General features: G+C 50.3%; 10 protein-coding genes across 10 annotated transcripts; 4 read left to right on the top strand and 6 right to left on the bottom strand.

The window, feature by feature from the left end:
* Positions 1 to 25: 25 nt before the first annotated feature.
* Positions 26 to 955, bottom strand: F5J12DRAFT_822478 (small heat shock protein). Its single transcript, XM_051745357.1, has 3 exons — positions 595 to 955; positions 324 to 543; positions 26 to 263 (listed from the first exon to the last, which is right to left on the bottom strand). Exons 1-3 carry the CDS (start codon positions 738 to 740, stop codon positions 165 to 167), a joined length of 465 nt encoding a protein of 154 aa, XP_051601500.1. The 5' UTR covers positions 741 to 955; the 3' UTR covers positions 26 to 164.
* Positions 956 to 1,019: 64 nt separating this feature from the next.
* On the top strand, positions 1,020 to 1,859 carry F5J12DRAFT_822474 (HSP20-like chaperone; the record flags this gene model as incomplete). The annotated part of the gene is made up of 2 exons (XM_051745356.1): positions 1,020 to 1,371; positions 1,426 to 1,859. Coding segments are annotated over exons 1-2 (412 nt in total), but the record flags the coding sequence as incomplete, so codon positions are not given.
* Positions 1,860 to 2,716: 857 nt separating this feature from the next.
* On the top strand, positions 2,717 to 5,412 carry F5J12DRAFT_973350 (P-loop containing nucleoside triphosphate hydrolase protein). Its single transcript, XM_051750120.1, has 9 exons — positions 2,717 to 2,823; positions 2,886 to 3,022; positions 3,057 to 3,503; positions 3,554 to 3,626; positions 3,664 to 3,963; positions 4,035 to 4,430; positions 4,483 to 4,680; positions 4,732 to 5,066; positions 5,124 to 5,412. Exons 1-9 carry the CDS (start codon positions 2,735 to 2,737, stop codon positions 5,366 to 5,368), a joined length of 2,220 nt encoding a protein of 739 aa, XP_051601498.1. The 5' UTR covers positions 2,717 to 2,734; the 3' UTR covers positions 5,369 to 5,412.
* A 1,194-nt stretch (positions 5,413 to 6,606) lies between these two features.
* Positions 6,607 to 8,144, bottom strand: F5J12DRAFT_822455 (RTC4-like domain-containing protein). The gene is made up of 4 exons (XM_051745355.1): positions 8,062 to 8,144; positions 7,473 to 8,012; positions 6,940 to 7,409; positions 6,607 to 6,746 (listed from the first exon to the last, which is right to left on the bottom strand). Exons 2-4 carry the CDS (start codon positions 7,703 to 7,705, stop codon positions 6,706 to 6,708), a joined length of 744 nt encoding a protein of 247 aa, XP_051601497.1. The 5' UTR covers positions 7,706 to 8,012; positions 8,062 to 8,144; the 3' UTR covers positions 6,607 to 6,705.
* Positions 8,145 to 9,776: 1,632 nt separating this feature from the next.
* On the bottom strand, positions 9,777 to 10,412 carry F5J12DRAFT_891399 (HD domain-containing protein; the record flags this gene model as incomplete). The annotated part of the gene is made up of 6 exons (XM_051747485.1): positions 9,777 to 9,898; positions 9,950 to 9,979; positions 10,030 to 10,072; positions 10,127 to 10,201; positions 10,259 to 10,317; positions 10,379 to 10,412. 6 exons carry the CDS (start codon positions 10,410 to 10,412, stop codon positions 9,777 to 9,779), a joined length of 363 nt encoding a protein of 120 aa, XP_051601496.1.
* A 2,295-nt stretch (positions 10,413 to 12,707) lies between these two features.
* F5J12DRAFT_569787 (heterokaryon incompatibility protein-domain-containing protein) lies at positions 12,708 to 15,156 on the bottom strand. The gene is made up of 3 exons (XM_051740101.1): positions 13,313 to 15,156; positions 12,786 to 13,267; positions 12,708 to 12,735 (listed from the first exon to the last, which is right to left on the bottom strand). The coding sequence occupies exons 1-2, from the start codon at positions 15,047 to 15,049 to the stop codon at positions 12,995 to 12,997; spliced, it is 2,010 nt and encodes a 669-aa protein (XP_051601495.1). The 5' UTR covers positions 15,050 to 15,156; the 3' UTR covers positions 12,708 to 12,735; positions 12,786 to 12,994.
* Positions 15,157 to 16,041: 885 nt separating this feature from the next.
* On the top strand, positions 16,042 to 16,492 carry F5J12DRAFT_891397 (uncharacterized protein; the record flags this gene model as incomplete). Its single annotated transcript, XM_051747484.1, has 4 exons — positions 16,042 to 16,111; positions 16,162 to 16,202; positions 16,254 to 16,384; positions 16,441 to 16,492. 4 exons carry the CDS (start codon positions 16,042 to 16,044, stop codon positions 16,490 to 16,492), a joined length of 294 nt encoding a protein of 97 aa, XP_051601494.1.
* Positions 16,493 to 17,223: 731 nt separating this feature from the next.
* Positions 17,224 to 17,769, top strand: F5J12DRAFT_822398 (uncharacterized protein). The gene is made up of 2 exons (XM_051745354.1): positions 17,224 to 17,357; positions 17,423 to 17,769. The coding sequence occupies exons 1-2, from the start codon at positions 17,234 to 17,236 to the stop codon at positions 17,566 to 17,568; spliced, it is 270 nt and encodes an 89-aa protein (XP_051601493.1). The 5' UTR covers positions 17,224 to 17,233; the 3' UTR covers positions 17,569 to 17,769.
* Positions 17,770 to 24,840: 7,071 nt separating this feature from the next.
* F5J12DRAFT_822388 (uncharacterized protein) lies at positions 24,841 to 25,213 on the bottom strand. Its single transcript, XM_051745353.1, has one exon. The coding sequence runs from the start codon at positions 25,205 to 25,207 to the stop codon at positions 24,947 to 24,949; it is 261 nt and encodes an 86-aa protein (XP_051601492.1). The 5' UTR covers positions 25,208 to 25,213; the 3' UTR covers positions 24,841 to 24,946.
* F5J12DRAFT_822380 (uncharacterized protein) lies at positions 25,097 to 26,508 on the bottom strand. Its single transcript, XM_051745352.1, has 4 exons — positions 26,230 to 26,508; positions 26,097 to 26,169; positions 25,714 to 26,030; positions 25,097 to 25,656 (listed from the first exon to the last, which is right to left on the bottom strand). The coding sequence occupies exons 1-4, from the start codon at positions 26,444 to 26,446 to the stop codon at positions 25,214 to 25,216; spliced, it is 1,050 nt and encodes a 349-aa protein (XP_051601491.1). The 5' UTR covers positions 26,447 to 26,508; the 3' UTR covers positions 25,097 to 25,213.
* Positions 26,509 to 26,543: the final 35 nt, after the last annotated feature.

The raw sequence follows: 26,543 nt of genomic DNA, 5'->3' as shown, positions 1-26,543 counted from the left end.
GCACTTATTGAATTCAAAAGGCGCTGACTAATCTGATCACAAACTCTTCATTGCATAGCCACGAAGTTACTAGTACAAAAATCGGAGCGGAGCCATTCTGAAGTACAATTGCTAACAACCACCGAATAAGATTCCTTCCTTTCTCATTGTATGAATTTCGTCCCTCAAGAGATGGTGATGCGATGAGGTTGCTGTTCAGCGGTAAGTTTGGGGAACGTCACAGTCAAGACCCCATTCTCCATCTTTGCCTTGATATCCTCGGGCTACACGTCGACACAGTAAGTATTCAGGTGTACACATGAATACTAACGACAACTTCTTACCTTGACACTGGTAGGCAACTGGATGGTGCGCGAGAACTTGCCATGGTGGCGTTCCCGCACTGCAAATCCGCCTTCTTCACGGGAATCTGATTTATTGAACTCCCCAGAGACCGTCATGCGATTCTCGTGGAGGTCAATAGCGACGTCTTCCGTACGCAACCCCGGCAGTTCAAAGGTTGCGGTAACAGTATTCGTATCCTTGTTCTCATGAAGATCTAGCCTATCGAGCGTGTTAGCCTTCAACAACGAAGGAGGTCCGCAATGCACCTACTTTGGGCACAGGACACCCTGTCGCCTTTCGAGGTTTCGTCCGCCTTCAGTCAAGGCGCCTTGACGTGGAAAGCGAGACGCGAATGCATTTTCAAAAAGACGGTCGAACTCAGTGAATGGGTCGTAGTAGAACTGAGAAAGCGACATATTGTTTCGTGTGCAATTAAGAGAGGCAAGTTTAGTGAGGCGTTATGTGTCTTGAGAGGTTTGTCTGAAGGCCTTTTATATGCGTCAAGGTAACAGGTCCGCAGCAATCTTGAATCTTCTGGAGACCGCTGTGCGTTGGACATTTCCGGTTATCTTTTCGAATAAATACTCGTGCCTTCTCTTGCATGCCAGTACTTTGCGGCTTAGGCGGGACATGTGCTAGAATGACATCATGAGATTCCTTTTCCGTTCAGAAGCAAACACTCGGCGTTGTCTCACCACCAAAACAGGAACTCAACGCCAGCTGGAAGCCTAGAACGTTCCTGAATATCTCTGAATGTGTGTCGTCCTTTGCGGCTCGTCGAGAACGTTCAACACGGTACTACGTACAGGAGTACCCTATATAAGAGGGGACTGAGACAGCTGTTGTCCGCTGTGAACTACCGGTCCTTGTCCTGCTAGTACGAACACCACTTGAAATGTCTTCTGTCATGCGCTTCTACTACGACCCTCTCACCGAATTCGACCGTCTCTTCGATGACGCATTTACAGCCCGTTTCCAACCCTTGACTGCTGTGACTGAGAGGAACCAGACCTCTGGCACAAATCAGCAGGGTTTACTCCGGCCCAGGTAGGAATTTATCATGGCGCATCTTCATGAGATACCTCATACGTGTTTCAAAAGGATGGATCTTCGTGAGAATAAAGAGACCAATACTGTCACGGCAACATTTGAGTTGCCGGGATTGAACAGTGATGACGTCTCCATCGAAGTTCAGCACAATCGCTTGACAGTCTCAGGAGAGTTCAAGAAGGACGAATCCCGCAAGGAGGGCGGTTATTCGGTCTGCGAATGCCGTCGTGGCAAGTTCTCGCGGACTATCCAGCTTCCTGTTGGAGTACAGGTCGGTACCCAAATACGCCTTTGTTTGCGAGACATGCTGACGTAGCCGTGCAGCCTGAGGAAGTGAAGGCGAAGATGGATAATGGTGTTTTGACTGTCACCTTCCCAAAGACGACTCCTGAGCAACAACCTCATCGTATTTCCATCTCTAAACTCTAGATATCGTGCAGATTACTGGCATCTGCAATGTAAAGTACCCAATGGCTCTGTAGCGCTGTATTGTAATCGTAACCGTATCCGCGATTGATTTCGACACGAAGATGAGGAGGAAATAAGTCTCCTTCACGGGAAAAGATGCTGCGCCTTTTCTTTGTCGTATGAGCTTGGGAAGTTGGATATCTACGTGGCTTGTTGCGGGATCGGAATTCGGTGGGCTGCTGTCCTCGTGCTCTTTGAAATTTACCCCATATCATTGCCTTCGCAGATCCCGCTCGGCCGCATAGGACATATCTAATCAGCGGAATTGCAACGAGCCATATTGGGCCTGACTTTGGCTGATCTCAGACGTGCCAGATTCTTTGGTCCGCAACGAGTCTTCTCCCCTTCGTTTTCATAGCGTTCATAATCGACGCGATCGAGAAAGCACAACCGGTATCGATATATAGAATGGTGCACGAGATTGAAACCTTGTGTTTCACGTTCAACCTGAAGCGTCGTTACCCATGGGTCAGTCGTTCCGTAATCAGGAGTTCCGATGACCCAGACCTTTGCTGAGGGAAGAAACCGCAGTTCCTTCAGGACTGTCATATCCCGTACTGATCCTACCAGTGGCTCGTCGACTTCCCAGATATAGTCCGATGCAACGACTTTGGAAACCGATGACTCACTTCCGATCCCGTTTGGTAGGAGTTTGCTGATAGAACCCTCTAGTATTTCATACTGTTGCTGCGCGGTCTCCGGAGAAAGGTGGTATATCATTCCCTGTTTCCCGGGGATACAATTCATATCCAAGGGACGATTCCGTCCGAGAGATCCCTTGTCGGAGTTCCATATCCGCATCCTGGGCTTATAAATATCGGTTTCAAACGTTGCCCTCCCCATGTCCTCCACAACCACCAGTACCGAATCATTTTCAGATACTTTCCCAGACATGAATGCCTCCGTCGGCCTATCAGACCCTACGAATGCTCAGGATCGTCGAGCTCTGCTAGATCTACTCAACCGTCTTCGTAATACAGGGTGAAGTGGTCCATGCGAATCTTCTGAGAAAATGTAAGCTGATGTAGCATATTCTGTCCTAGCGTGCAGAAGGATATCGACCTGCCGATGATTGCTGTTATCGGCAACCAAAGCGCGGGGAAGTCCTCGTTAATCGAGTCGATCTCAGGGCTCACACTGCCGCGATCGTCGGGCACTTGCACAAGGCAAGTACCTCATTGTTCGCTTGGAATTGTTGACACTGTGATGACTAGTGATCCGCAGGTGCCCAACTGAATGTAGGCTAACGCATACAGACTCTGAATGGACTTGCATCGTAAGGCTTCACTTAAACACGGATGAACGTGGTTCTCCTATAAAGCCTCGGGTTGTCCCTTTCGGAGAAGCTTTGACTAGTAAAGCCGAAGTGGAGGAAAGGATTAGACGTGCACAAAGGGCCATCCTGAATCCGAAAACAGATCCCGACGATTTCTTACGCGGTGCGACCGTAGATGAGAACGAAACATCGTTCTCGCGCAACTATGTTTCGTTAGACATCAGCGGTCGGGATCTAGCAGATTTATCTTTTGTAGATCTTCCCGGGCTTATCGCGAGCGTGGGGCAATCAGGACGTGTGCACGATATAGAGTTGGTGAAAAATCTCGTCGTTTCGTACATCGAGCGAGCGAGTTGTCTCATACTGCTGACAGTTGCCTGTGAAAGTGAGTTACCTGTTCCACCGCTTATGTGTGCTCATTGACGCTCTTCGCAGCCGACTTCGAAAACCAAGGCGCACACCATCTTGCCAAGCAGCATGATCCTGAGGGGAGACGGACTGTTGGCAAGTCACGAAGGCCTTTCTCGTCTTTGCCACTGACCTAGCCACTACACAGGTGTACTTACGAAGCCCGATCGCATTCCATACGGCGAGGAAGAGTCATGGGCCAGACTCATCCGGAATGAAGTGGAGCCACTGGCCAATAATTGGTATTGCGTAAAGCAGCCTGGCTCGAGTGATCTCGCACAGGGTATAACCTGGGCGGAGGCACGTGCTCAAGAAGATTGTTTCTTCGCTGGCACCCCGCCATGGTGTGATCTTGAAGATCATTTCCAGTCGTTCCTCCGCACCAGCAAGCTTACAGAACGATTGAGTAACATCCTAGCGGAACTCATATCTAGAAGGTTCGTCATGCTTATTTACCTACTCCATCCATGTCGAGGTGAATGCTTATCACTTGCCTATACACACATAGATTACCGGAGATACAAGACGAGCTGTACAGGGTTCTGCAACACGCAGAAAAGGACCTTGCGGACCTTCCGCCAGTGCCACCATCCGATCCTGTAAGCGAAGCCCTTCGTATCCTTAGCGAGTTCCGCAAAGAACTCTCCGATCGGATTGAGGGTACACCTGAAGAAAATGGGCTCTTGCAGAAGATAAGAGTTCACACTGCAAGATTCAAGCGCGAGATACGAGCAACCGCTCCCAGCTTTATACCATGGGTGCGGCAGGAGGCACATCAGCACCGGCTTCCCCCAACATCATTTCTAGACAACGAGGAGAAGCCTCTCACGGGAGGCAATGATCAACAAGTCGCAATCACCTCGAAGAATATATACATTGAAGAAGTCATGGAAAGAGCGGAAATGTGAGTCTTAGCGGCTTTTCAATGTTGGCTACGTTGCCCTGACAGCCTGAAGTTCGCGCACACGAGAGCTGCCCGATCATACTCCCTTTGTCGTTCAGCATAATTACATTACAGAATATGTAGAGAAGTGGAAGAGACCGGCAACGATCATGTTCGATGCCGTCTACGATGTTCTTAAGAAAGACCTGGAGAACACGGTTGACAAGCATTTCAAGCACATAGGCCGGGGTGGCGCACATCAGTCCGTATTGTAAGTTCTCGGTCTTTCTTTGCGTTCCCTGGGTACTAATGAGGTGGCAAGGATGATAATACAAGATCATCTCGATCAGGTAGCGGCGCGGACGAAGGACAGGATCGAATGGCTCGTAAAGCTGGAGAACGACCCCCAAACAATAAACACCGATTACTATCTTCACTATCGAGACAAATTTGCGGGGTATTACAGGTCTTGCCGTCACAGCGACGATTTGCCATCGAAGTTGTGGGCGAATAACAACCCGGAAGTTAACCGAGTCATGGCGGGACTTGCACAACTTGGGATCAGTACACGTGTCGATGCCCTACCCAAACTACTCCCTTCCGATCCAATGCAGACAGGGTTAGATATCATGGCGAGTGTGCGTGCGTATTTCCAAGGTACGAAGTCCACCTCGTATGGGTTGGCGATGCGGAACTGACGCAATATCTCTTCAGTATCATACAAACGTTTCGTCGATGGGGTATGCATGTCCGTCGATCACGAGGCTGTTCGCGGACTAGAACGTGGTCTTGATCGAGCTCTGTGGGATGGTCTAGAAGTTACGGGCCCAGGGGCCCAGGAACGCTGCGCAGCGATGTTCCAGGAGCCTGCTTCGACCGCAGGGCGGAGGCAAGAATTGATGAGAAAGATTGACAGGTTGGCGGCAGCCAAAACGGAACTCCGCCAACTGAGTGTTTAAAGTCGTGCGCCTTCAGATGGAGCTACGCCTATGTTCTTCCCCCGTTTGTACGTTGAAGTTGTACGAATGTTCACTGTGTGTAGAATTTCATTGGAGACGTGTACAGAAGCGCGAATATTTACAAAACATCGAGTCCCCGCTTAAGAACGTCTGAAGGTTAGATGTGGAATACGCACCCAGGGGTAGGCTTTGCTGAGCTTTGTTCTCGAGAGCGATTCTTGAAGCGTCACAGTGGCCCACCATTGTAAGCCATGCTCGTTGGCACTTGCAGGCGGAATCTGGTTGATGAGACGAGACAGGGTGACTCGGTGTAACTTGTACGCCTCCGGGAAAATTTGAGGGCCACTGTAGAACAATTCTCCACCTAACTTCTGGTTCCCTTTCCCTCGCCCTTCGGAGTCGGGGAGCTTTTCCACCACATCCTGCGTACTGGTAACGATCGGGTTTGTTGGAAGGGGGGCCGATCGTGGGACTGCCCTGTGGTGGGGCAAAGGCAGGGGATATCGTGCTCTATCCACCTTTGCAACTGACACGCACGGGGGACGAGTTGTTCCTCCTTGTTTGTTGTCGCAGTCCTTGTTCGGGGTGTCGTGTTGTCGTGTTGCCGTTGTCCTTCTGGTGGGTTCGGAGGCTTCGAGTCAGAAGTAGCTTCGGCCAGGTAAAACTTATTAGGTGGCGGTTGTTGAAGGTAGCGACACCAGCTGATGTAAAACAACAAGTAGTGGTGAGAATAGCGAAAACAGGGCAATTCGCGGATTAACGAGTGCCAAAAGAAAAGCAGAAAACTTATTGCGGGTTGTCATGCTTGCGGGATTGCTGAAAACCTGTTGATTACTAAGCAATTACTGACAATCTATGTTAACAAAGCTCGAAGGCAACTCAAGTACTCAGGACTCGCTGGCAGATGATGATTCAGTAAGTAGCCAATCCTTCATTTCGGCGGCAGTCTCTTTCTGACTACGAGTTACAAGTCTCGATTTGCGACTTGCACGAGATGATGCCTCGGAGCAATCATCAGAATCCTCTGGAATAATGGCTCGCAAGTTCCGGTACCACTGCCCACCGGAATTGCCAGTGTTTCCCTTGGCAGCGCTAGAGAAGTGACTGAACAAGATGGCACACTCTATTATTTCGGATTACCCACCTGGCCTTCCTATTCCTTGCTATTTGTAAAGGATGTGCGACACTACTGTTGTGGTTAGACTCTTTGGGCGTCGCTGAAACATTAATCGCTGCAGATTCCGTGCGCCTTGAAGGACGAGGTGTTTGTTCATCTTCCACGGGGTATATGATTTTCGCTGAGCTCCTGCGCTCGGCGTTTTTGCCCTTTGTGCGCTTCAAGACGTCCACCGGCTCCGTGGGTTCAGAGTTATCAGAGGTAAGAAATCGCCTCTCCTGAACCATCTTCTTCGATGGCTTGCTCGACGACCGTAGACGCCGCCTACTCGATGAACTGTCCACGCTCATTACCTCACTTGCTTCGCTGTCGTCCTCGGCCGAAGGGTCTTTCACTCTCATTTTATCCCTGCGCTTCGCCAACCGAGTCCTTGTACTCATCTCCGATTGTTCAGTTAGGTCATCGCTTTCAACGGCAAGGGGCTCCCTAGCCTCCCGCGCATTCAGAGCGCGCTCAGCGAACCTCCCTCTTCTCGTTCTAGCTTTCTTCTGTGCCTCTTCCTTAACCATCTCCTCCTCGACCCTTTCCTCCTCTTCGAGTTCCTTCCGCCGCGTACGTGCACGTTCCATGACGATTTGATCGGCCACCCCCATCTCTTCGTCGATGACACGTTTGCCATCAGGCCCTCCCGTGTCGGGGAACATGGCAACACCATATCGTGCGCTTTCGTGCAATGTCATAATAGCATAGTCCATGTCCACGCCAAGGTCCTGCGCGATTAGACGTGCTGCTGTTTCAGGGACTAGAACCCGTTGTATAAATTCTGTTGGGGTGAGCGGTTCGATGAGTGACGAATCGAAGGAGGAAGGCGGGAAGAGGTTGAAGAGTGTTTGGTGGATGATGACCGACCCTTGTTCACCATAACTGTTTGAAAAGGGTATATCAAGGAAATGGGAATAACTCCACGTGAAAACTCAAAAAACTCACTATCCTGGCTGAATCTTTTCGAAGCTCGCAAATTGTCCTTTGACGCCGAGAGTCGTCCTACTTCCTTGCTTCTTAACTTCTCGTTTCACCTCTTTCCAGAACGCACTTCGACTTCTTGGTCCTCTCGTATCATCGTTTTCGTCAGTGTCACTGGCCACGTCATGGTCAGTGTCCTGATCATAATTGTCCATGATGATAGCCTCCAAGTAAGGTTTCATCCTGTTCACCCTCATCGGCAAGTTCTTAAAGTTGATGACCTGCGGCCATCCACGCTCCAATGCGATGGGTAACTGATGTCTTTCGAAACGGTGCCGCTGACACACTGAGATATAGATCGCCAACGGGGCCGCGAGGCCCCGCGGGTTTCGCGGGCGGGGGTCTGCGCGCGACTTCTTGTGGGCTTCGGACAGGAGACCTTGGAAGGAGGGTGTTGGATAAGGCGGGAGTGGTTCATCGCAGTAGGGGCACAGAGTAGAGGGGTCTTTAGCGTGCCCGATATCAACTTCGAAGGATTAGGCTGAATATTCGCTTGGCGGAAATGTAATTGCTCACTAGAGTCATCCAAAGCGAGGTTATCCATATAATCCAGGCTTTCGGCTATCCTGCAAGAGCTACCAGTATGGCTTGACCCATCCGACACCCAGTCACGCGAAAGAAAACTTACGCCGTTTGTGAGTCCTTGTGCTTCTTTGACGCACGCTTGTGACCTGCATCACTATCGTCTGAAACACGCTTCGCAGGACTTCCCGGAGAGCCACGATTGATGCTCTCCAACAATTGCGTGCTCATGGGGAACGGCCGCACATCTGCACCAGTACGGGCGTACGCCAGAGCATGAGGCGTGCCATCCTCCTCTTCATCACCGAATCTAGTGTGGAGTTTGTCATTTTTTGCAGGGGTACATGCGCTATATGTGGCCTTTGAAAGGGGCGAGAGCGTTGGAAATGTGCTGTCGGGTTGCAAAGGCTTGGCTTTCGACGGCGACTGCTGCCGCGCATGAAGGGGTGAGGGAATAGGAAAAGAAAGCATCTTAGCCTGATGTGCAGATATCCTACTCTTCCCCTTGCTCTTACTCTTGTTCGTCGTCGTCGTCATCCCAGTATCGGTACTATTACCTCCGTCAGAGAGATTTTCCTTAGCAGAGAAGGACATGGGGAATTCTTGTGGGGTATTCCGCGTCGGCTCGGGAAGTTTTTGTTTAACCCTCGGTCTGGGCTTGAGTTTCGGCTTTCCAGGGCAATTGGTATCCGATGGAACAGGCGATTTACTGCGAAGAGGGAGTCCGGTTCTGCGCGTTGACCCGGACGCACGAGGTGTAATTTCATGACTTGGAGACTGTCTTGGTACATGGATACCACGCGGCTGCGGCTTAGGAGGCGCCTTAGGTGCTGAGCTACCAATGTCCCCCTTCATATCCTTAGACGCAGAAGGTTTGGTGACAACTTTCGAGGTAGCCGACACCTTGGGCAAACAAGTAGTGGATGAGGAAGGTGATGGGCTGTCCGTATGCGCCGAAAGGTTTTTGTTGCGCAAGGCAGAGGTTCTGTGGCCATCGTCACCGCGACCAAGGACGCTTGTTGATATGGGCTCGAGGAAGTCCAATGTATCGTCAGGATCAATATCCGGATTAGAAGACGAAGGAGGTAATTCTTCCTCCGGGCGGGTAGTAGTAGGAACTGCGCTCTTCTTCTTGCTAAACTTGAGGGACTTCAAAACATTGTTGGGTTTGTAGTCAGGGTGGAAAGGAAGTAGCTGTATCTGACCATTCACGTTTACACGTGCCATCCGCTCGGCAGCAGGAGCAATGTGTTCATCTGCCTTTCCCTTAGAGATATAGTTGGAAGTAGACCTGCTGGATCCCTGAGAGAGACGCAGCTCATCGTCACTGCTGCTGTTCGAAGTTGCCCTCCGCAATCCGCGAGATGATGGGAGTTTGGACTTTCTAGTGGACGAGGTCGTGGAGCCCTGCGACCCGGATGGTCTGGAAGGAATCTGAGCGCCTCCACCCCCAACAGCAAAAGATGACCCGAAATCCTGAAACCCGACACCTTCACCAACGTGCACGGATGGCGCCAGCAGACGCCGTGACAACCTGCTACTAGGATCTGTGTAAATATTAGACCCGCTTCTTTCCAACGATCCATACAGGTCTTCCATGGCCATAACGACAGCCAAGCCAAGGGTCGGACTCGACCGTGCACTCGACCAGGACTGAGCGCGTTTTTATAATAGGCTTCGTGATGTACAAAATGGGATAACGCGTCATTTGGATTTGTTTGTCCGCCACCCCTGTACTCTCTAAGTTCACCTTCGCTCCTTGTCAAGGGCTTCTCCCCATCCTCTCACTTCTTTGTGACGCAACAGGGGCAGACTGCTATCGAAAAATTCCTGAAGGTTTCTACCATGTTCCTTCTCGTATTCTCGAGCTGTCCAGTACACGTCATTCCAATGTAAATGAGGAGGAACAAAAAGCTGACCTTGCAGCGCCATTTCCAGGCGGTCTAAATCTACGCCATCGTTAACGTAATCGTCACACGCAGGAGAGGTTATACCGTACCTTTCACAAACTTTGCCTCTTTAGTCTGCTGCTCCTCGTATTCCTATGTCATTCAACATGAGAATGACTTCCCGTCCTTTCGGAAATGCTGCCCTACCCTCCACAGAGCCTCTATTTTGAGCGCAGCTTCGCTCCCATGCAACATGTCATGCACAAAATTGTGCATCGCTTCCTGTAGGATCGCCATTCATACCTTTCAAAGCGTAAACTGAGGGTGAAACAAACGAACCGATTCGAGTCGCTTCTTCTCTTCCTTTGATATCCCCTCGCTTGGAGTGATGTCCCCGACTACACACAGAACTCATCTTCAACGTGGAGAACATGAGAACATGTGCACTTGATCACAAACCTTGTGCCTCTGCGAGATCATGCACGATACACATCAACACGCATCTGCAAATCATATGTGCCAAATGTCACAGTTTCTCATCATACCAGATAAGAAACGTGGTACTCGCTTGGAAATATTGAGACTCGCGTCAGACGTACACATTGCAAGGATGGCCATGCGATACATGTGATCCGCGATGCTGTTCCGAGATGTTGTTAATAGGAACCATCCGCCATTGGCAATCTCGTCATTCACCTCTCTGGGTAGGTAATCTGTGGTGACGTAGAAATTCAATTGGATACATAGTCCCATCGTGCAAGCGAAAAAACATGCATTGCGGTTTATCCATCCAGTACGCTTTTGTGTCTGCAGGACCGCCAAGTCGTTCTGGTGAAGTTCCAATGTACGCAAAAACATATGTACCTTGAGCCTTTCCAGGACATGAAAGAAGGCAAGTCTGTCGGTGTCTACATCTCCTGTTGGAACGTAAAGAGGAGGAAATACTCGTTTGCCAGAGAAAGATTGTTCCGCCATTCCCTTTAGTGTGCTGTGGCGGCAGGAAAAGAAATCTCCGCTTTGCCAATTCCGTTAATACTATAGATGATACATGACAGGGGCCTAACAACCATCAGTTAGTTGAACAAGATTATCCATAGGGTGACATAGAGTCGAGCAACGTATTGAAACTGTCCAAGCTTCAAGAACGGGACGACATTACACTTGTACTTAGGTTCTACAATACAATCTACCTCACGTCACAATGAGTGGTGCGAGATCCTCCTGCACATGGCTGACAGAGTCGCTAAACTGCACACTCCGCGGGGTCTTGTCGGCAACCAAGAGTGCATATTTTGAGATGCCAGCTGCTGCATCATTCATCATCCTAGTTTTTGGAGGGGGTTGAACGAACTGAATTCTTTATCGAGACTAAAAGCAATGCGCACCGCAGCAATGGGCTCGAAGTTTCGTCATATGTGTCGTCAAGTACATCTAAAAATGTTCTTCCAATATTTGCTAAGGCCTGGCATAGAGGCGTGATGATGTTTCGTTGCAGGTATAACACGCGACGCACCATTTTTCGTACAGTCCGTTCTTCTGTCAGCGTCTTGTCCACGAAGCGGTCCACCACCTGCGATTCCTTATCGATATCGACCAGCTTCTGAGGGGATAGGACAAGGGACCTACTTTTTCCAAAACCTCTTTGATCTCGAGGCGGACCCCGTACCAACACACCAGTAAGATCTACGTTCGCACATACATGCACTTAAACTTCTCGATAACAACAACATGCTGTGGTACTCACCTTTCCAGTCATGTCTTCCTCTAGTGCCCTCTGTTCACTGTCAGCCCTCGGCAGAAGAAGTGTTTCTCGTAATTCCTTCACTTCCTCTACAAGCGAGTGAATGGTGTATCTGCGTTATCGCGCCGCGTACAGCACTTTGAGTTGCTCAATTCAGCAATGACATGGGTACGTACTCCGAGAAATCAATGTTGCGCACGTGTCTTCCTCTTCGATGGCTGGGACATCAAACCTCCAGCCTTCCGATAGATCAAGAAGTGAAGGGTCCACTCACTACCAGAACGCGTCTTGCCTCAAATTGGTATAGACGCTACCAATCGTTCGCAGTAGCTGTGCATCGTAAGCCTTCCGTAAGCCCCAGTGAAATATACATACCTCGACACCAAATGGGACTGACTTCAGCTGCAATGCCTGATCCCATATTGTCCGCTCGCGAATGTATTGGCCTGTGCCAATGTCAAGGTTCGCAATCAGGGTCAACTGCTTTACCAAAGTCTCAGCACGCAGGTCCTGGGCCGCTTCAGTATCTTTCAGACTGTAAAGAGCGGGCGATGCGGGAGAAGGATTGTCAGATAATGCACAGGTGCCGACGACTTTGCACAGAGATGCGGGTTCTGTGCAGGCCCCGTCGCTCCTTTTAGCCGCCACCATTAGGGCCAATCGATGAAAAAAAGTTAGTTCGCCAACCTGATCGGGTTCAGGGCAAGCTAGGAAACGGACAAGGAAGGATTATACTGCGCACAAATTCTTTGAAATGACTACCACCAAATACATCCTTAAGGAATCGGATGTTTTCCTCGGTGGTCGATAAGTTGTTCTCATCCTTTGTACACGTGTTCGCGACATCATATTCAAGCAGTTTTCCAAAGAACGTACCCATCCCAACAACAGACAGAAGTGATGTCTGCATTCCAGGGAACATTATAAACTCCCCGGCAAGGACCTTAATAATCGTGGGTGCTTTACCTAAGGGTGTTGAGCCATTTTCTTAGTGTCCAATCGCACTTCTCCTCTTGCCAAGGAAGGGGATTGAATGGAGTGTACAATGGAATAGTGGTCATGTTCCTCCAACTTGCTGTATGGAAATGAAAACGACCACTAAAGGCCAGTCAACAGCGAACTTACTTTCTGAATGCACTACGAGCGTTGTTACCAGGAATGATCCTGCAAGACGTGCAGACAAGTATTGCAGCACGATCATGACATCTTCGTTATCTGGTAGTGACAACTTGGTTGCGTTGCGGGAAAATGACTGGCCGGGAATGAGGTCGGATCTGAGGATGATACCCCCTAACATGTCACAGCACTTGGGGTCAATCTTATGCTTGGCAGGCTCAACAGAAATCTGCATGCCCAACTCCGTCGCCAGATCGAAGATGTTTCCATGTCGTTGAAAAGCTCTCCCACCAGTACTGTACAGACGGCCGTAGTCGCCAAGCTGTTTCTATCATAATTTGAAGTAAAGCGGGTACGAGTGTACGCACTTTAATTTCAGGCGAATCCGTTCTGACGAAGAGGGGTGATGATGAATCATCGTTCAAAGGATACACCACAGAAGGCATGTTCCAATCGGGATCCCTCATGAAACCAAAAAAATGAGGAGCCTCCTACCAACAATCAGATACCATGCGTTCGGAGGGGTAACTTCGCACCTCATAATCAACTTCACTGCAAGGCGAACAGACACCAGGACAGTGGACAGTAGTGAGTGTTACTATGCAATTGCCCTGGGAGCTTTCTGGACGGGTAGACATCTTTCTCACACCATGGACAGACTGGGGGAGGTGGAAATGCTGAAACACCGGCCGAGAATTATGCCGTTCCTGAGATGAAGCTGTTGATCGGCCTGCCGAGAGGATCTCTTCCAAAGCATTCAAGTGAAGACGTTGAAACACCACTCCACCATGAGATATATCCTCGTTAGCGCATATGATACGCGTCACGTGTTTCCGTCGACAGTAGCAGAAAGCCACCGCAAAACATGTATCATCCTTGGGGTGCTTGTAGGTAATGACGGCGAAGTCGCTAGCCTTCGAAAGCGTGAGGGCATTGTCTGTTAGCTTGATATTCGCGGGGAAGACGCTCTGCCGGGTAAAGTCGCTGCAATGTAATTTGAATACAAGCTCATCATGTTGGTATGAATCGTCGTTGTACGGAAGAAAGACTTCTTCGAATCGCGCTTTTGCAGTGTTTGGATTCGGAGAACGGCCAAAATATCTGAAGTGGTCGGACTGGGAGCGACCCAGAACAATGGTTATTGGGTATTCGCCACGGTAGCGGCACGCGAGCGTCGCCATGAAGAGGGACGAAGAACCCTCACAGGGCGTCAGTGGCAACCATATTTGAATGCCACCATTGGTAACGGTGAACGAGCGAAATCGTTTAACAGGAATATTGAGGAGATCCTCTTTGGAGATGTTGCATCCCAAAGCCTCGATGAATTCATCGCGCTGCATCGTGACGACATGAGAACAATCCTGGAAGAAGCTTGGATCGTCCGCCAGGAAGTTGTTGGACCAGCCAGTCCACCTGGTGTCCCAACCCCAAGCAAATATGCTCTGGTCATTGGAAGTGCGCATGATTTCCAATTGCAGACGCCGAAAGGCATGCTTTCCCTCTCCATACAACATTGGCATGTGCACTCCAAGCAACCCCAACAAGGAATACGCCCGGTCCTCCTCTCGTGTTGTCGACCGGTGAGCAGCCCATGACATTATTTGGGCCACGCTGGGGCGGTTCGAGTGGAGTCCTTCCTTTAGTACATGATCCGGGATCTGCGTAATCCGGTTCAGAACACCGACAAGACTCTTCTTGCACCCAATGAGTTCCCAACTGCTGTTGAAGAAGTGAATATCGCTGGGAGCGACAAGCTCCTGGAGTGTCCAGCCCCGTGAGAACCATTTGGGCCAGCCATTGGAGTTGGGGAACTTCTTTATGTCCCATTTAGGATTGATATCCGAGGTGTCGACGTCTTGGAGGTAAGCATAGCATCGGCCTGAGTCCGCATACCATTTGTACATGGAGTTAATTGCCTCAGATAACTCCGAGCTGCTTTCTTTGTTAATGCAGCAGGTATCTATCCAGACCAACTCCAGATCATCCTTTTGCGCTCTTTTGCAGGTGTCGAGTATTTTCATGTACCCTGTGCTCCTCCTGAGTGCACTTCGTAGGGTATCTTTCATCGTCAGCAGCTCTGACATTTCCCTGAACTGCACTTCTTTCTCCCCTTCTTCGGGCACACCCCAGCAATGCGACAGTATGGCATATTTTGCAGATTTCAGTTTAGCACCGTACAATTCCAACATGATCTCCATTTCCGAACCGGGTACCTGACCACCTTTGAAGTTCTTCTCGGCTTCGAGAAGGGCATTTACACAAACGAAGCGCATTCTATCAGGTCGTTGAATCTCGAGCTGCAATGGAATAACCACAGGAAGTGCACATACATCACAAGAAACTTCCGAATTCGTGCAAATGTATCGGCAGAGTAACGCTGCCCAATGAAAGAAACCTCTTTTGGTGCGGGTTCAGGCAATGAACTGCTAGTGTTGAACAGAGTGAGTAGGACTGCTTTGTTATATCCCGAGGACTCGAGCCAGCAGGATGAACACGAGGCTGGGGTCGGGTGATTTCCGTCTTCCCACACACAGCACGCACAGACTCTGTCTAAACAAGAGGCTGGGGGCTTCCCGAGCCGGCAGTACGATCAACATCAGCATTCGTCCTGCTAGTCTTCTAGTCGCTGGTGGGCTGTTTGCGCTACGATCTCCGTATTCTGAAAGGGTGAGCAAGGTCACGTGCAGAACTATGGCTTGACGTGACGAAATCCGCCTTCTCTTCGTGTCCTTCCTAATCTCAATTAGATCCACTTCGATATCGGTGTCCTTGCACTGTCCCAACATCACGAAGCTTTTTCCCGCTTTAACTGGAACCCGCTTCTGCACGTCTCCTACGGGGATCGGAAGTTTCATTAGTCTTCCAAAGAACACATTTGTCGACCTGTTTCAGAGTGAACTTGTTAACCCCAATGTTCCAATTGAAGAGTCGATAGCTGCACTGGTCGAACTCAAGCATGAAGGGAATCTAGAACATACCAGCACGTCGAAATGTAGCGCAACAACGCCACGTCGCGACCACGCTGTAAGTATTCATTAGTATCTCAAGTTATGTATCGTTCACTCGTCGCCCACAGGTTCACCTTATCAGAGTTGTCGCGATTGAGATAAGTCCATGGTCTTAAGAGGAGGCAAAAAAAAAAGGTAATCAAGACTGCCCACCCAAATAATGCTTCCTGCCCGGTTATCGCGACTGCAAAAGAACTGGGAATAGAAGTCGCTGGTTACCTGTAAGCGTATTCAGGTTGATGGGGATTTTAACTGACATGCGTGCCACCAGTCCCCTTGGTAAAGGTTTCTCGACTGAACAAATCAAACGACTGGAAGATTCGCCTGGTAGGCGTACTCCTGTATGTTTCTCAGTAAATCCACTCATGTTATTTTAGAAGGTGACTTCCTTCGCCGCTTTCCGAGCTTTCAAGCGGATGTAAGTGGTGGTTTCTCATCCAGACACCTGCTTGACACGATTGCGGTCTAGGCAATGAAGCATAGCTTCGCTATTGTTGACGCATTGTTTGGAATAGCCACGAAGAACGTCACTCCCGCTCAACTCAGCACCGCATGGGTTAGTGTGCTCGGGCCACACGTCATCCCTCTACCTGATTCATCGTACGTATCGTTTCTCGTTCCAATACAGATATTTTCATTACATGCCATCACTCTAGGCATGCCAAGCGCACACTTGAAATTGCGCCGGAGCCTGAGACATGGAGTTGACACAGGAAGAGTTTGATGAGATCAACAGAGTCGTCGATAGCGTGGGGAGAGACCCATTGCTGCCACTCTGTGGGACTGAGAGCTGTACTTTGTTGAAAAATAGAAACTCAGGTAAGGATACGCTTCGTTCTGTCCTCCATTCTACACTTGTATGTAACAGTGTGATGCGTCAAGGTTTGGATAACGGTTATTCACCCAGTATTTACAGCGCGAAGAGCAATCCCGTGTTTGTCTTTCGACGCTCCTTCAAGGTGGTCTACAAGGCTGACTTTCAATAAGGGTCTTGCTGCGTTCCCGTTGCGAAGCAGGGAATCGACCGAGGCCAATAACAACTTCGGAGCCGATGTAAATATATATCATACGGGGGTCATATTGATCACGGGGTAGTTCTGGACGTCCTGGCGCGTGCATGCGGTGAAATGACGCTGAACATGAAGTGTCTCAGTCACTACAAGGGGGCCCAATTGGTTAGTGGATGTCATCTTCCAACGACTTTCATGTATCTCATCCGCGCGTGTTGGCACCCACGGAAACTACACATGCACTTGGATTTTCGTATCTTACACTAATACACTTTGCACAACATAACACACCTTGGCACTTTGGCCTTCGTACTGATACACAGCCCACTGAACCTCTTGATCAGTCACGATACTTGAACCTGAACAGCTGGTTCGACCGGTGGAAAGGTGATCGAGATGGTTCAGTATCGAGTTGCTTGACCAAAATTCAAAAAAAGTGATGTGTAAGCTCAGAATCTTTGTGTCTGCATTGACACGTAGATTCTACCTGGCGGTCTTCTTCACGTTCTTCTTCCTTCGTCGGGGCAACCCATCCGATGCCGCGGTCATTGTCTTTCGCGATGCTAGGACATCGTCATTTTACACGAGGCGCCACGCTGCAGATAGACGTTGGCCATGATCAACTCACACGTAGGCATCATGGCTTTCGGCGTACTCGATGCACCATTTCTGAGCTTCTGCCTTGATGGAACCGACGAGAAGGCCATTCTCTTCCAGTGTCTTGTGACCCCTGGCACTAATCACGTAGGCACACCCCAACTTTCTCCATATTGAACTGTCAAAACCGTTATGTAATGTGTTCGAGCGCAGGATACAAGACCGAACCCACTGTCGGGGGCTCCTTGACAGAATTCCTCTCATAAAGGAGGACTGGCAAAGTGGCGGGCTTGGTGGGGGGCATTCCAACGTAGGGCTCCCCATCTATCAAGGAGTAGATGATAGCGTTCTTGCTCGGCTTGAGGGGGTTCGGCATGATGAGTATGAGTTATCAACAGTGTTTCGACTCTGCAGGATGTAGACAGCCGTCCGCGTCCCCTTTATACTCTGGAACTGAGCCTCAAGGAGAATATTAGGGAGCTAACGGACGTGACGCACTTGGGGTTACCGGCGTTGCATCCACTTTCTAAGCTGAAACATCCGGGCGCACTAACTATACTTCAGTATTTTCTGACATAGCATTGCGTCCGCTACCTGAACTTAAAGGCTCGGACGTACCAATGATAAATGGGACCTCTAGGCAGAGTCCAGAAGGAACTGGAAGTCTGTGACATGACGTCGCGTCGCCATCCGAAATGAAAGATCCAGACGCATCAATCAACTATCTCAGACGATGAAATGAACGCCCAGATGTGTCACTGATCTGGAGTTCCCTTCATTTATCAGTATTTTCCATACACGTCATCACTCTAGGCACTCCAAGCCGAAAATTGCACCGGAGGAGACATCGAATTGACGCAGGAAGAATTTGATGAGAGTCAGTCGTCGATAGCGTGGACATCACTGGAAGAAGATACTCCACTGCTGCCGCCCCGTGGGGTGGAGGGCATATTGAGGGCCTGTAGTGACTTTTTCGAGAAATAGGCACTTGGACAAGGAGGATACGCGTCGTTCTGTCCTCCATTTTACACTTGTGTGTAGCGGTAAGCGTTGTCACGATGAGTGTCCGTGTGATGGCCCATCAGGGCTTGAATCGATGCGGAAGCCTGTATAATACCACAGCATTCGGCGTCTGCGTGCGCAACCTCCTCTATTATGAAGAGGTTCTTTCTGGTTCCCTTCGTTTGTCGAGTCAACGGGGTTCGACCATGCTTGATGAAAGCGTCGCGGAGACATTACATGAACAGACACGGTCTGGACAGAAGTATCATGACCTCACGGTTTACCGAAGCTAGTCGATTCTTACCTAAGAGTCGGCCACTTCATCTACAAAACGCTTAATTAGTGCTCTTAGAGCACTCTTAGAGCACTTAGCATTTGCTGAGTTGAATAACAGTACTTGCCGAGCTCTTGAACAATGCAAAAACTGTCAAAAGTGTATGTGGAACCCACCACAGTAGGGGTGAGCACACTCAGGACAAATCGCAACAAGACAGAATGTGGACAGGCGTGTGGGATTGAACAACCGAGCGTACGCTCTGATACAGGATGATAGAAAGAGAAAGGAAGAGGGAAAAGAAGATATCCCTGCGCATACATGTAGCACCGATATATATATCCCCAGGATCCAAACAGTGCAACACAGCGAGAGGGATCCGCATGCCCAGACAAGGAGATAGGAGACGTGATAGTGCGGTGCGACAGGAGATGTGACAGCGTGAAGCAGTAGCGTGAGCGTGAGTGACGCGTGAGTGGTAAGTGTACGCTTACACCCTCCCGACCCATAAAAAAGGAGCAACGGGGGGTGAGTGAGCTGTACGTGAGTCATTCTTCGTCAACGTCTTCTTCGTCAAAACCCGACCTCCAACTCCGTTCCTCAACCCAAACTTCTTCTTCTAAACCCGACCTCCAACTCTGTTCTTCAACACCCTTTATGGTGGGTGTTCCCTTTCCCAGATGTCCAGCGCCTCACAATCCTCCAAGTCCTTCTTCATCAACCACTCATCATCCTCCGGCCCAAATCCTAACCACCGCACCAAATATTTCTTTGACCTCCCAGCCTGCTTCTCATCCACTATCCGCTCAATCAAGTTCTCCAGCTGGCCGTCTGCTGTGACCACAGGGCCAGGGCGAGGCAGCTCGTGCGAGGGGAAAAGTGTCGTGTCATTGGGCACGAAGGCGCATAGTTGGCTAGCGTGGAACGTGCTACATGCATTTGACGCACGAGGCACGTCCAAGACGTAGGTGGATGTATCTGGGGAAGCCGATAGGATGGTATATGGGCCATCATACCGTGGCATAAACTTGGCTACACGATTGGTACCATTAGTAATGTACTCATGACGACGATGTTTTGTAGATAACCAAACCTTGTCCCCGATCGCAAACCTCAGATCGGGGACGTGGCGACGATTAGCTGCATGAGCCTGTGCTGCCTTAGCTGCAAGGAGATTATCGCGTGCTTCCAGGACGTCCATATCTAGGCAAGCCAGAAAACTGGCTGTGTCGCTGTTTTCGGTCTCACCAGCCTCTGGAGTGGAAATGGGAGGCAGAAGACGAGGGGAGCATCCCAGGTGAAGCTGGAAAGGCGAAAACCCTGTGCTGTTGTTAAGGGTGTTCATGATGTGAAAATGCACCCAAGGCAGGGCCTTGACCCAGCCTTTCTGATTATGCTCGACGTGGAATCGAATGCACTGGTTGACAGTCTTGTTGGTGCGCTCACTTGCCCCATCCGTCTGAGGATGGTAAGATGATGACATCTTAAGCTTAACGCCCGTCAGTTTATGAAGTGATTTCCAAAAACGAGACACAAAAAGCTTATCATGATCTGATATGATCTCTAAAGGAAGACCGTTCTCGCAGTACCAGTGGTCAAAGAACAAGGAGGCGAACTCTGAGGCAGTGATGGAACTCCGACAGGGCACAAGACGTATATCTGCACCAAGGCGATCTGTCATCGTGACAATCATGTTGAAGCCGTGGTCCTCCGGCAGGGGACCAATGAAGTCGACAGCGACCGAGTCACCCTGAGCGTCTGGGACAGGCAAGGGGTGCAGCAGGCCCGCAGGTGCCATGGTAGGCGACTTGTTGCGCGCACAGTGGGTGCAGGCAGGAACATATGCGGATGCGAGATCACGATGCATGTTGGGCCAGTAGAAGGAGTTACGTAGAGCTGCGTAGGTCTTATCTGTGCCAAAGTGGCCTAGGGCATCATGGGCAAGGTGGAAGAAACGTTCACGAAGGGAGTGTACACGAGGAATTACCAGGCGGCCTGCAAGGTACAACAGACCGTCACATTCCTGCAGGCCAGGAAGTGAATTGAGGAGTGAGAAAAGACACTGGCAGAAGGGGTCTTCTGTGTACCCTTTCAATATTTCCACCGTTAATGACTTGTCTACCTCAACCGTTGACACCGCAGCGACGGGGGGAGCGTCGTCAGAACGACGAGACAATGCATCAGCACTGACATTACGCTTGCCTGGAACATACTGAATAGTCAGGTCAAACTGTGACATGTATTCCTGCCAGCAAGCCTGACACCGAGAGAGGTCGCGCTGTAAAGCAAAGTTCTGAAGAGTACAATGATCCGTATATACCAACACCGGGGCACCAAGTAGCTCGACCCTCCATTTCTTTAAGGCGCGGATGATGGCAAGGAGTTCCTTCTCATGTACAGGATAGTTGAGTTCAGCGCTACGAAGGGGTGTAGAATCGAATGCAACCGGCCGAGCCATTTCCCAGGTGGGTCCCCAAGAAAGGATTGCCCCAGTATGGAAATCCGAGGCATCACATGTAAGAAATATGTGATTGTCACCTGGATTATCATGGTCGATGGTTGTCAGACAATGAGGACTGACCACGAGATCCTTGATGGCCTGAAATGCCTGCTGGTGGTCACTCATCCACACCGGGAACTTGAGTTCTGCTGCCTTGGTCGTCAACGTATTCAGGATGCAAGTGTGTTCCGCGAGATTGGGAAGGTGATCAGCGATGTAATGGACAAGACCAAGGAAGGCATGCATGTCAGTGACCGACTGTGGAACCGGCCAATCGAGAATCCTCGTGATCTTGGAGGAATCAGGCTCAGTCCCTTGTGCAGAAATGCGGTGACCAAGGAAAAGCACGTCAGTGCAGAACAGCTGAGTCTTCTTAAGGGAGCAAAATAACTTAGCCTTGCGGAGAGCCTGCAAGACCGCACGAACATTTCGTTCATGTTCCTCGAGCGTCTGTGACCAGATGATAATGTCATCAAGATAGACATGGCAAATGCGACCTATCAGGTGACGGAGAGCAGCAGACATGCGACGTTGATGCACCGCAGGGGCATTCCTCATGCCCATGGGCATGACAGTCCACTCATACAGGCCCCAAGGTGTGTGTACAGCCAGCCACTTGATGTCATCTGGGTGGACCTTGGTCTGGAAGAACGCATTAGTCATGTCCAACTTTGCGAAGTACTTGCCCTTGGCACAATCGCGAAGGATCTCATTGATGCAGGGCAGTGGGTGATTATCTGGTACAGTGTTCAGGTTGAGTTGTCGGAAGTCGTTCACCCAACGAGGCAACGCTGTAGGATCTGCCTTCGGGATGATGAAGGCCGGTGAGGAGTGTGTGCTATTGGAGGGCCGTAACCGCCCTGCATCAAGATGCTGTTGTAACAACGTTTTCCATGCCTCGCGGTATTTCTTTGGGCAATCATACGACCAAAGTTGGATGACCTTGTTGGCATTTTTGGGCTGTACACAGAAAAGGACGTCATCAGGCAGGGCATCCGTGGGTGGAATATCAACAGGGAACCGGTCAGCAAACTCATGCTTGAGTCGCGCATCACGCTTTGTCAGCTCTTCTGCAGCAGTGAGAACCTCAATGCGGTGCTGTACCATGCCAATGATATCCACCCCACAGACCGGAGTGGCTGCCACCTCAACAAGTTCACGATGCCTAGGCAAGACACCGCGTAACTCTTCAAGAACCACATTCTTAAGTTGTTTAACCGCTTGAACAGTAGGAATCACTGGCTGAGAGGGAGTAGAGACAAGAACCGGGGGAGGGTTTATTAAGTCGTAACCAGTATCTTTATCCACACATGTATGGAGAGTGTGATCGATGACAAGCCGATTATGCGAAAGAAAAGGAAGTCCTAACAAGAGGGGAGTACACAGACGGGGCACAATGATTGCACGAACAGAACATGAACGGAAACGTGCATCAGGAGAAAGACAAGACAGGACAACGTAATTCTGCAGGGACATGACCTCCCGTTCACCAGAAGAAAGCGCCACCGAAACATCAAGAGACTTGTGCAGCCGGCAGTGCCGAAGACCCAGCTTTGTGACAAGGTTTTCATCAATCAGAACTAGATGTGAACCGCTGTCAATCAGTGCTTTTACAGGCAGAGGGAAGGTCAAACTAGGTCCTTCAAGAAGACAGGACCATCAAAGGTGGGGAACTGAAAGAGGCACGACGTACTCTTCACCTGAATCAGTTCTGTCCCCAAAGGCAGCAGAAGGCATGACGACAGTGATGGTATCCACATTGTCATCAACTTCGGTGATGCGAGCACGCTTCGCTGCTGGCTCTTCCTCAACGACAGCGGTGACCGGCTTGGCACACTTCTTATGAGCAGCCTCAACATCTGTGGCAGTCAACGTCTTGTAGTTCTTAGCATCAGGGAAGTCGTTCGGACAATTATATGTAGTGTGGTTTTGAAAGAGACGACGACACTTGAAACACCCAGAGTTATCGTGGAGGAGTTGGCGTTCCTCAACGGTGAGAGCAGGGGGACGAGTACGAGTACGGCTGTCTGGTACCTTTGAGGTCGATGTGGTGGTATTGGCTGAGCAACTAGGCTGAAAGGGCTTCTTACGAAGGGCTGCATCGATCTTTGCAGCATCGTGGACACGTTTCTCATCGAGGAGACAGACCAAGTCGAGCCATGCACGGAACCGCTTTTCACGACGAGTAGCAGTCAGACGATATTCTGCAGTAAGGTCCGGGTGCATGTGTGACTCCAAGTGGAAACGGAGATGGTCTTCAGTAAGGTGGAACTCGCTTCCTTGCAATAAGACATTCAGGCTTTCTACTTCGACGGCCCACAGATGGAAGGCCTTATTCCCCTGTGTTGACGACAACATTTTCTGCTGTATAGCCTCTGCCCAATCACTGGGGAGCCAATATGTACGAACCTCGTCCATAAATTCAGAGAAGGATAGGGCAGTCAGTCGACTACCGTTGTTACTGATCCAATCTTGCACGCGAGGATCTAAAAGGTGACCCGTGACCTTAGCGACCTGGACATCCTCAGCTACACTCTTCAGCCGAAAATAATTTTCACAGCCCAGCTCCCAGCTCCGCAACCCTTCTGGGGTGATATTGCCTGCCGTCAAGAAGGGAGGATTTTTACCAGGCGCAGTGTTTTCGCACCGCACCGTCTGAGACTGGGTCGAAGACATTATAATAACAGGGAAGACCGCTGTGGAGCTGTCTGACAACGAGGAACTATCAGTGGTCACAGGAGATGCTGGATGCGCGTACGGGGATGACACTGGTGACGGGGGAACACGCGCAGAAGGGGCGGATGGAGACGATGTGGCGCTAGGCAGAGCCACAGGTGATGGTGTGGGCGGCAGCGGGAGGGAGGCAGCACGGGACTGAGACAGCGAGGGACTGAGACAGCGAGGGCGAAAGCGAGGACAACGGAGATGACAACGACGTCGCCAGCGGGGGACCGTTCCCTCGACTACGGGTAGTCAAGGGCACAGGAACGGAGGGGGTGTGACGAGACGGCAGCTTGACACCTTTACCAGGCGTCGACACGCACTATGGCACGTTCAAAAAAAGTGGAACCCACCACAGTAGGGGTGAGCACACTCAGGACAAATCGCAACAAGACAGAATGTGGACAGGCGTGTGGGATTGAACAACCGAGCGTACGCTCTGATACAGGATGATAGAGAGAGAAAGGAAGAGGGAAAAGAAGATATCCCTGCGCATACATGTAGCACCGATATATATATCCCCAGGATCCAAACAGTGCAACACAGTGAGAGGGATCCGCATGCCCAGACAAGGAGATAGGAGACGTGATAGTGCGGTGCGACAGGAGATGTGACAGCGTGAAGCAGTAGCGTGAGCGTGAGTGACGCGTGAGTGGTAAGTGTACGCTTACAGTATGCTGTAATTTGACCGCTTTGCAGATGTTGTTGCACCCTCCCAACTGGCATGACATTGGTGTAAACTATGGGTGTAAATTGACAATCAGTCGATTGCGCAAGTGAGAGCGAGATGGCCACTGTATCTAGTTAATCAGGAAGCAATAATCGACTCTTCAGCAGAAGTTGTGCTGTGGCCACGTAGCAAACAGGAGATCGAATACTGTAGTACCCACGTTTCTTCTCCCAAGTAGCAGGATGTCACATCTTAGGCCTCGATGAATCCATCGTGTTGCGTCGTGACGACACGAAAGCAATCCTGGAAGTAGCTTGGATCGTCCGCCAGAAAGCAGTTGGACCAGCCAGCCCATCTTGACTCCCAGCCCCAAGCAAATATGTTCTGGTCATTGGACGTGCGCGTGATTTCCAAACTGCAGATGTCGAAATGTATTCTCTCCATACAACATAAATATTGGCACGTGCACTCCAAGCAACGCTAACAAGGAGTATGCCCGGTCCTCCTCACGTGTTGTCGACCGGTGACTCGGAGCAGACGATGACATTACTTCTCGAAGTGACAATACGATCAGCATTCGTATTACGATCTCCGTATTCCGAAAAGATAAGATAGTGAGCAAGGTCACGTGCAAGAGATATGACCTCATCGACTGTTATGCAACCTTACTCGACGAAATTGCAGCTGCCCTTCTTCTCTTCGTGCCCCTTCTAATCTCAAATAGGTCTGCCTCAATTTCGATATCCTTGCACTGTCCCAACATCACCAAGCTTTTGCCCAACGCGCCTGAGCCGAGGGTGCTTTGGCCGGAACCAATTTTGGCACGTCTTCTGTTGCCATTTCCACCTGCGCCACCACCAGCAGTTGAGTGCCCATTTGTGAGCGTTACCGATGTGAGAGGGAAAGGAAATGGCGAAGGAATCTCGTCTACCGAAAGAGAATGTGGGTTTGTGACTGGACCGGTTGTTATGGGTGTCGTGCTTCCATTCGAGATGCCAAGTGCTGCTAGTCCGAGAGGCGTCGGGGGTGGTGATGTGCCGACCTTGTTGCGTAGTTTTCGGGTGATATGAATGCGCGATTGGATATCTAGAGATGGGTCTGTACAAGTAGTGTCGGGATCGGGGTGTTTGGAAGAAGACAACATAGTACGCGTACCGTTGACAGCTCCTTCGCCCTCTTTCTCTTCTCGAGCGCGACGCTTTCGTTCTTCTATTCCTTCCAAGAGTCTTTCGCGTACCCGATCTCTGCCTTTTCTCCATTCCTCTTCTACACGCTCGCGTTCCTCTTCATAGGCTGTTTGGGTGGTATGTAAGGAGTGTTTTGCTTCCAGATCCAGCTGTGTGAGGAGAGCGGAGCGCTCAAGCGAGAGGGGGTACAGGCGAAGGTTGTAAAGGGGATATGTCTCTGGGCGAGACGCCAACTGTATCGTTGCACTGTGCAAAGCGGATATGTTTTCTGCAAAGTGTGGTTCACTGCGCATCGTGCGTATGTGTGTGAGTGGCGAAGGGTATGAACATATGATGGTGTCAAGCACGCACTCATCTCTTCTGTCAATCTCTTTCCCGACCTTTCCGGAGATGTCCTTGCGTTTCTTCTCTTTCTTCGTGTCATCTAACGTGTCGCACATGATGAAACTGCGCCAAGATGTTGTGGAAAAGTTGGTGGACGTACCGTGTGTGCGAGGGTTGCTGAGTCCTGAGATGGGAGTGTAGTGATGAACGTGGTGAATGTGAGGGTTCGAAGTGGGTTGAACCTGTGGTGGCTGAGGCTGGGCCTGGAAGTGCTGATATGATATAGTCATGGGCGTGTTGTCTGGCTGGATAACGTCTGCGCGAGCTTTGTGCGTTGAGGCATATGGCAATGCGAACATTCCTGGCTGAGGTGGCATGGCAGCGTCGAGGCAGTTGTCCCGGCGCTTTCGCAATGCAGACCACAGACCTGATCAGATTTGGAACAGGTCTAAATATGGTAATCTCCGATCGCAG

This window comes from Pisolithus orientalis (genome assembly GCF_024613125.1).
Source record: "Pisolithus orientalis strain OTSU chromosome Unknown F5J12scaffold_9, whole genome shotgun sequence".
Classification (NCBI taxonomy): domain Eukaryota; kingdom Fungi; phylum Basidiomycota; class Agaricomycetes; order Boletales; family Pisolithaceae; genus Pisolithus; species Pisolithus orientalis.
The sequence above is the reverse complement of the archived record's forward strand: the minus strand, read 5'-3'. Positions and strand labels throughout refer to the sequence as shown.

Excerpts from the sequence above, each read along its gene's own strand:
- F5J12DRAFT_822478 (XM_051745357.1), bottom strand. The coding sequence starts at position 740 with ATGTCGCTTTCTCAGTTCTACTACGACCCATTCACTGAGTTCGACCGT. Across the intron at positions 544-594 it reads CAGGGTGTCCTGTGCCCAAA|GCTAGATCTTCATGAGAACA; the intron begins GTAGGTGCATTG and ends CACGCTCGATAG. Across the intron at positions 264-323 it reads AGTTGCCTACCAGTGTCAAG|CCCGAGGATATCAAGGCAAA; the intron begins GTAAGAAGTTGT and ends GTCGACGTGTAG.
- F5J12DRAFT_973350 (XM_051750120.1), top strand. The coding sequence starts at position 2,735 with ATGAATGCCTCCGTCGGCCTATCAGACCCTACGAATGCTCAGGATCGT. Across the intron at positions 3,627-3,663 it reads GGGAGACGGACTGTTGGCAA|CCACTACACAGGTGTACTTA; the intron begins GTCACGAAGGCC and ends CCACTGACCTAG. Across the intron at positions 4,431-4,482 it reads GTCATGGAAAGAGCGGAAAT|TTCGCGCACACGAGAGCTGC; the intron begins GTGAGTCTTAGC and ends GACAGCCTGAAG.
- F5J12DRAFT_822455 (XM_051745355.1), bottom strand. The coding sequence starts at position 7,705 with ATGAGGGTGAACAGGATGAAACCTTACTTGGAGGCTATCATCATGGAC. Across the intron at positions 7,410-7,472 it reads GAAAAGATTCAGCCAGGATA|TTATGGTGAACAAGGGTCGG; the intron begins GTGAGTTTTTTG and ends CTTTTCAAACAG. Across the intron at positions 6,747-6,939 it reads CGTTGAAAGCGATGACCTAA|CTCTGATAACTCTGAACCCA; the intron begins CTGAACAATCGG and ends GCGATTTCTTAC.
- F5J12DRAFT_569787 (XM_051740101.1), bottom strand. The coding sequence starts at position 15,049 with ATGCGCTTCGTTTGTGTAAATGCCCTTCTCGAAGCCGAGAAGAACTTC. Across the intron at positions 13,268-13,312 it reads GCAGTGAAGTTGATTATGAG|GAGGCTCCTCATTTTTTTGG; the intron begins GTGCGAAGTTAC and ends GATTGTTGGTAG.
- F5J12DRAFT_822398 (XM_051745354.1), top strand. The coding sequence starts at position 17,234 with ATGTGTAAGCTCAGAATCTTTGTGTCTGCATTGACACGTAGATTCTAC. Across the intron at positions 17,358-17,422 it reads GGTCATTGTCTTTCGCGATG|ACGTAGGCATCATGGCTTTC; the intron begins CTAGGACATCGT and ends TGATCAACTCAC.
- F5J12DRAFT_822388 (XM_051745353.1), bottom strand. The coding sequence starts at position 25,207 with ATGAGGTCATATCTCTTGCACGTGACCTTGCTCACTATCTTATCTTTT.
- F5J12DRAFT_822380 (XM_051745352.1), bottom strand. The coding sequence starts at position 26,446 with ATGCCACCTCAGCCAGGAATGTTCGCATTGCCATATGCCTCAACGCAC. Across the intron at positions 26,170-26,229 it reads CAGCAACCCTCGCACACACG|ATGACACGAAGAAAGAGAAG; the intron begins GTACGTCCACCA and ends GCGACACGTTAG. Across the intron at positions 25,657-25,713 it reads GGGCGAAGGAGCTGTCAACG|ACCCATCTCTAGATATCCAA; the intron begins GTACGCGTACTA and ends CTACTTGTACAG.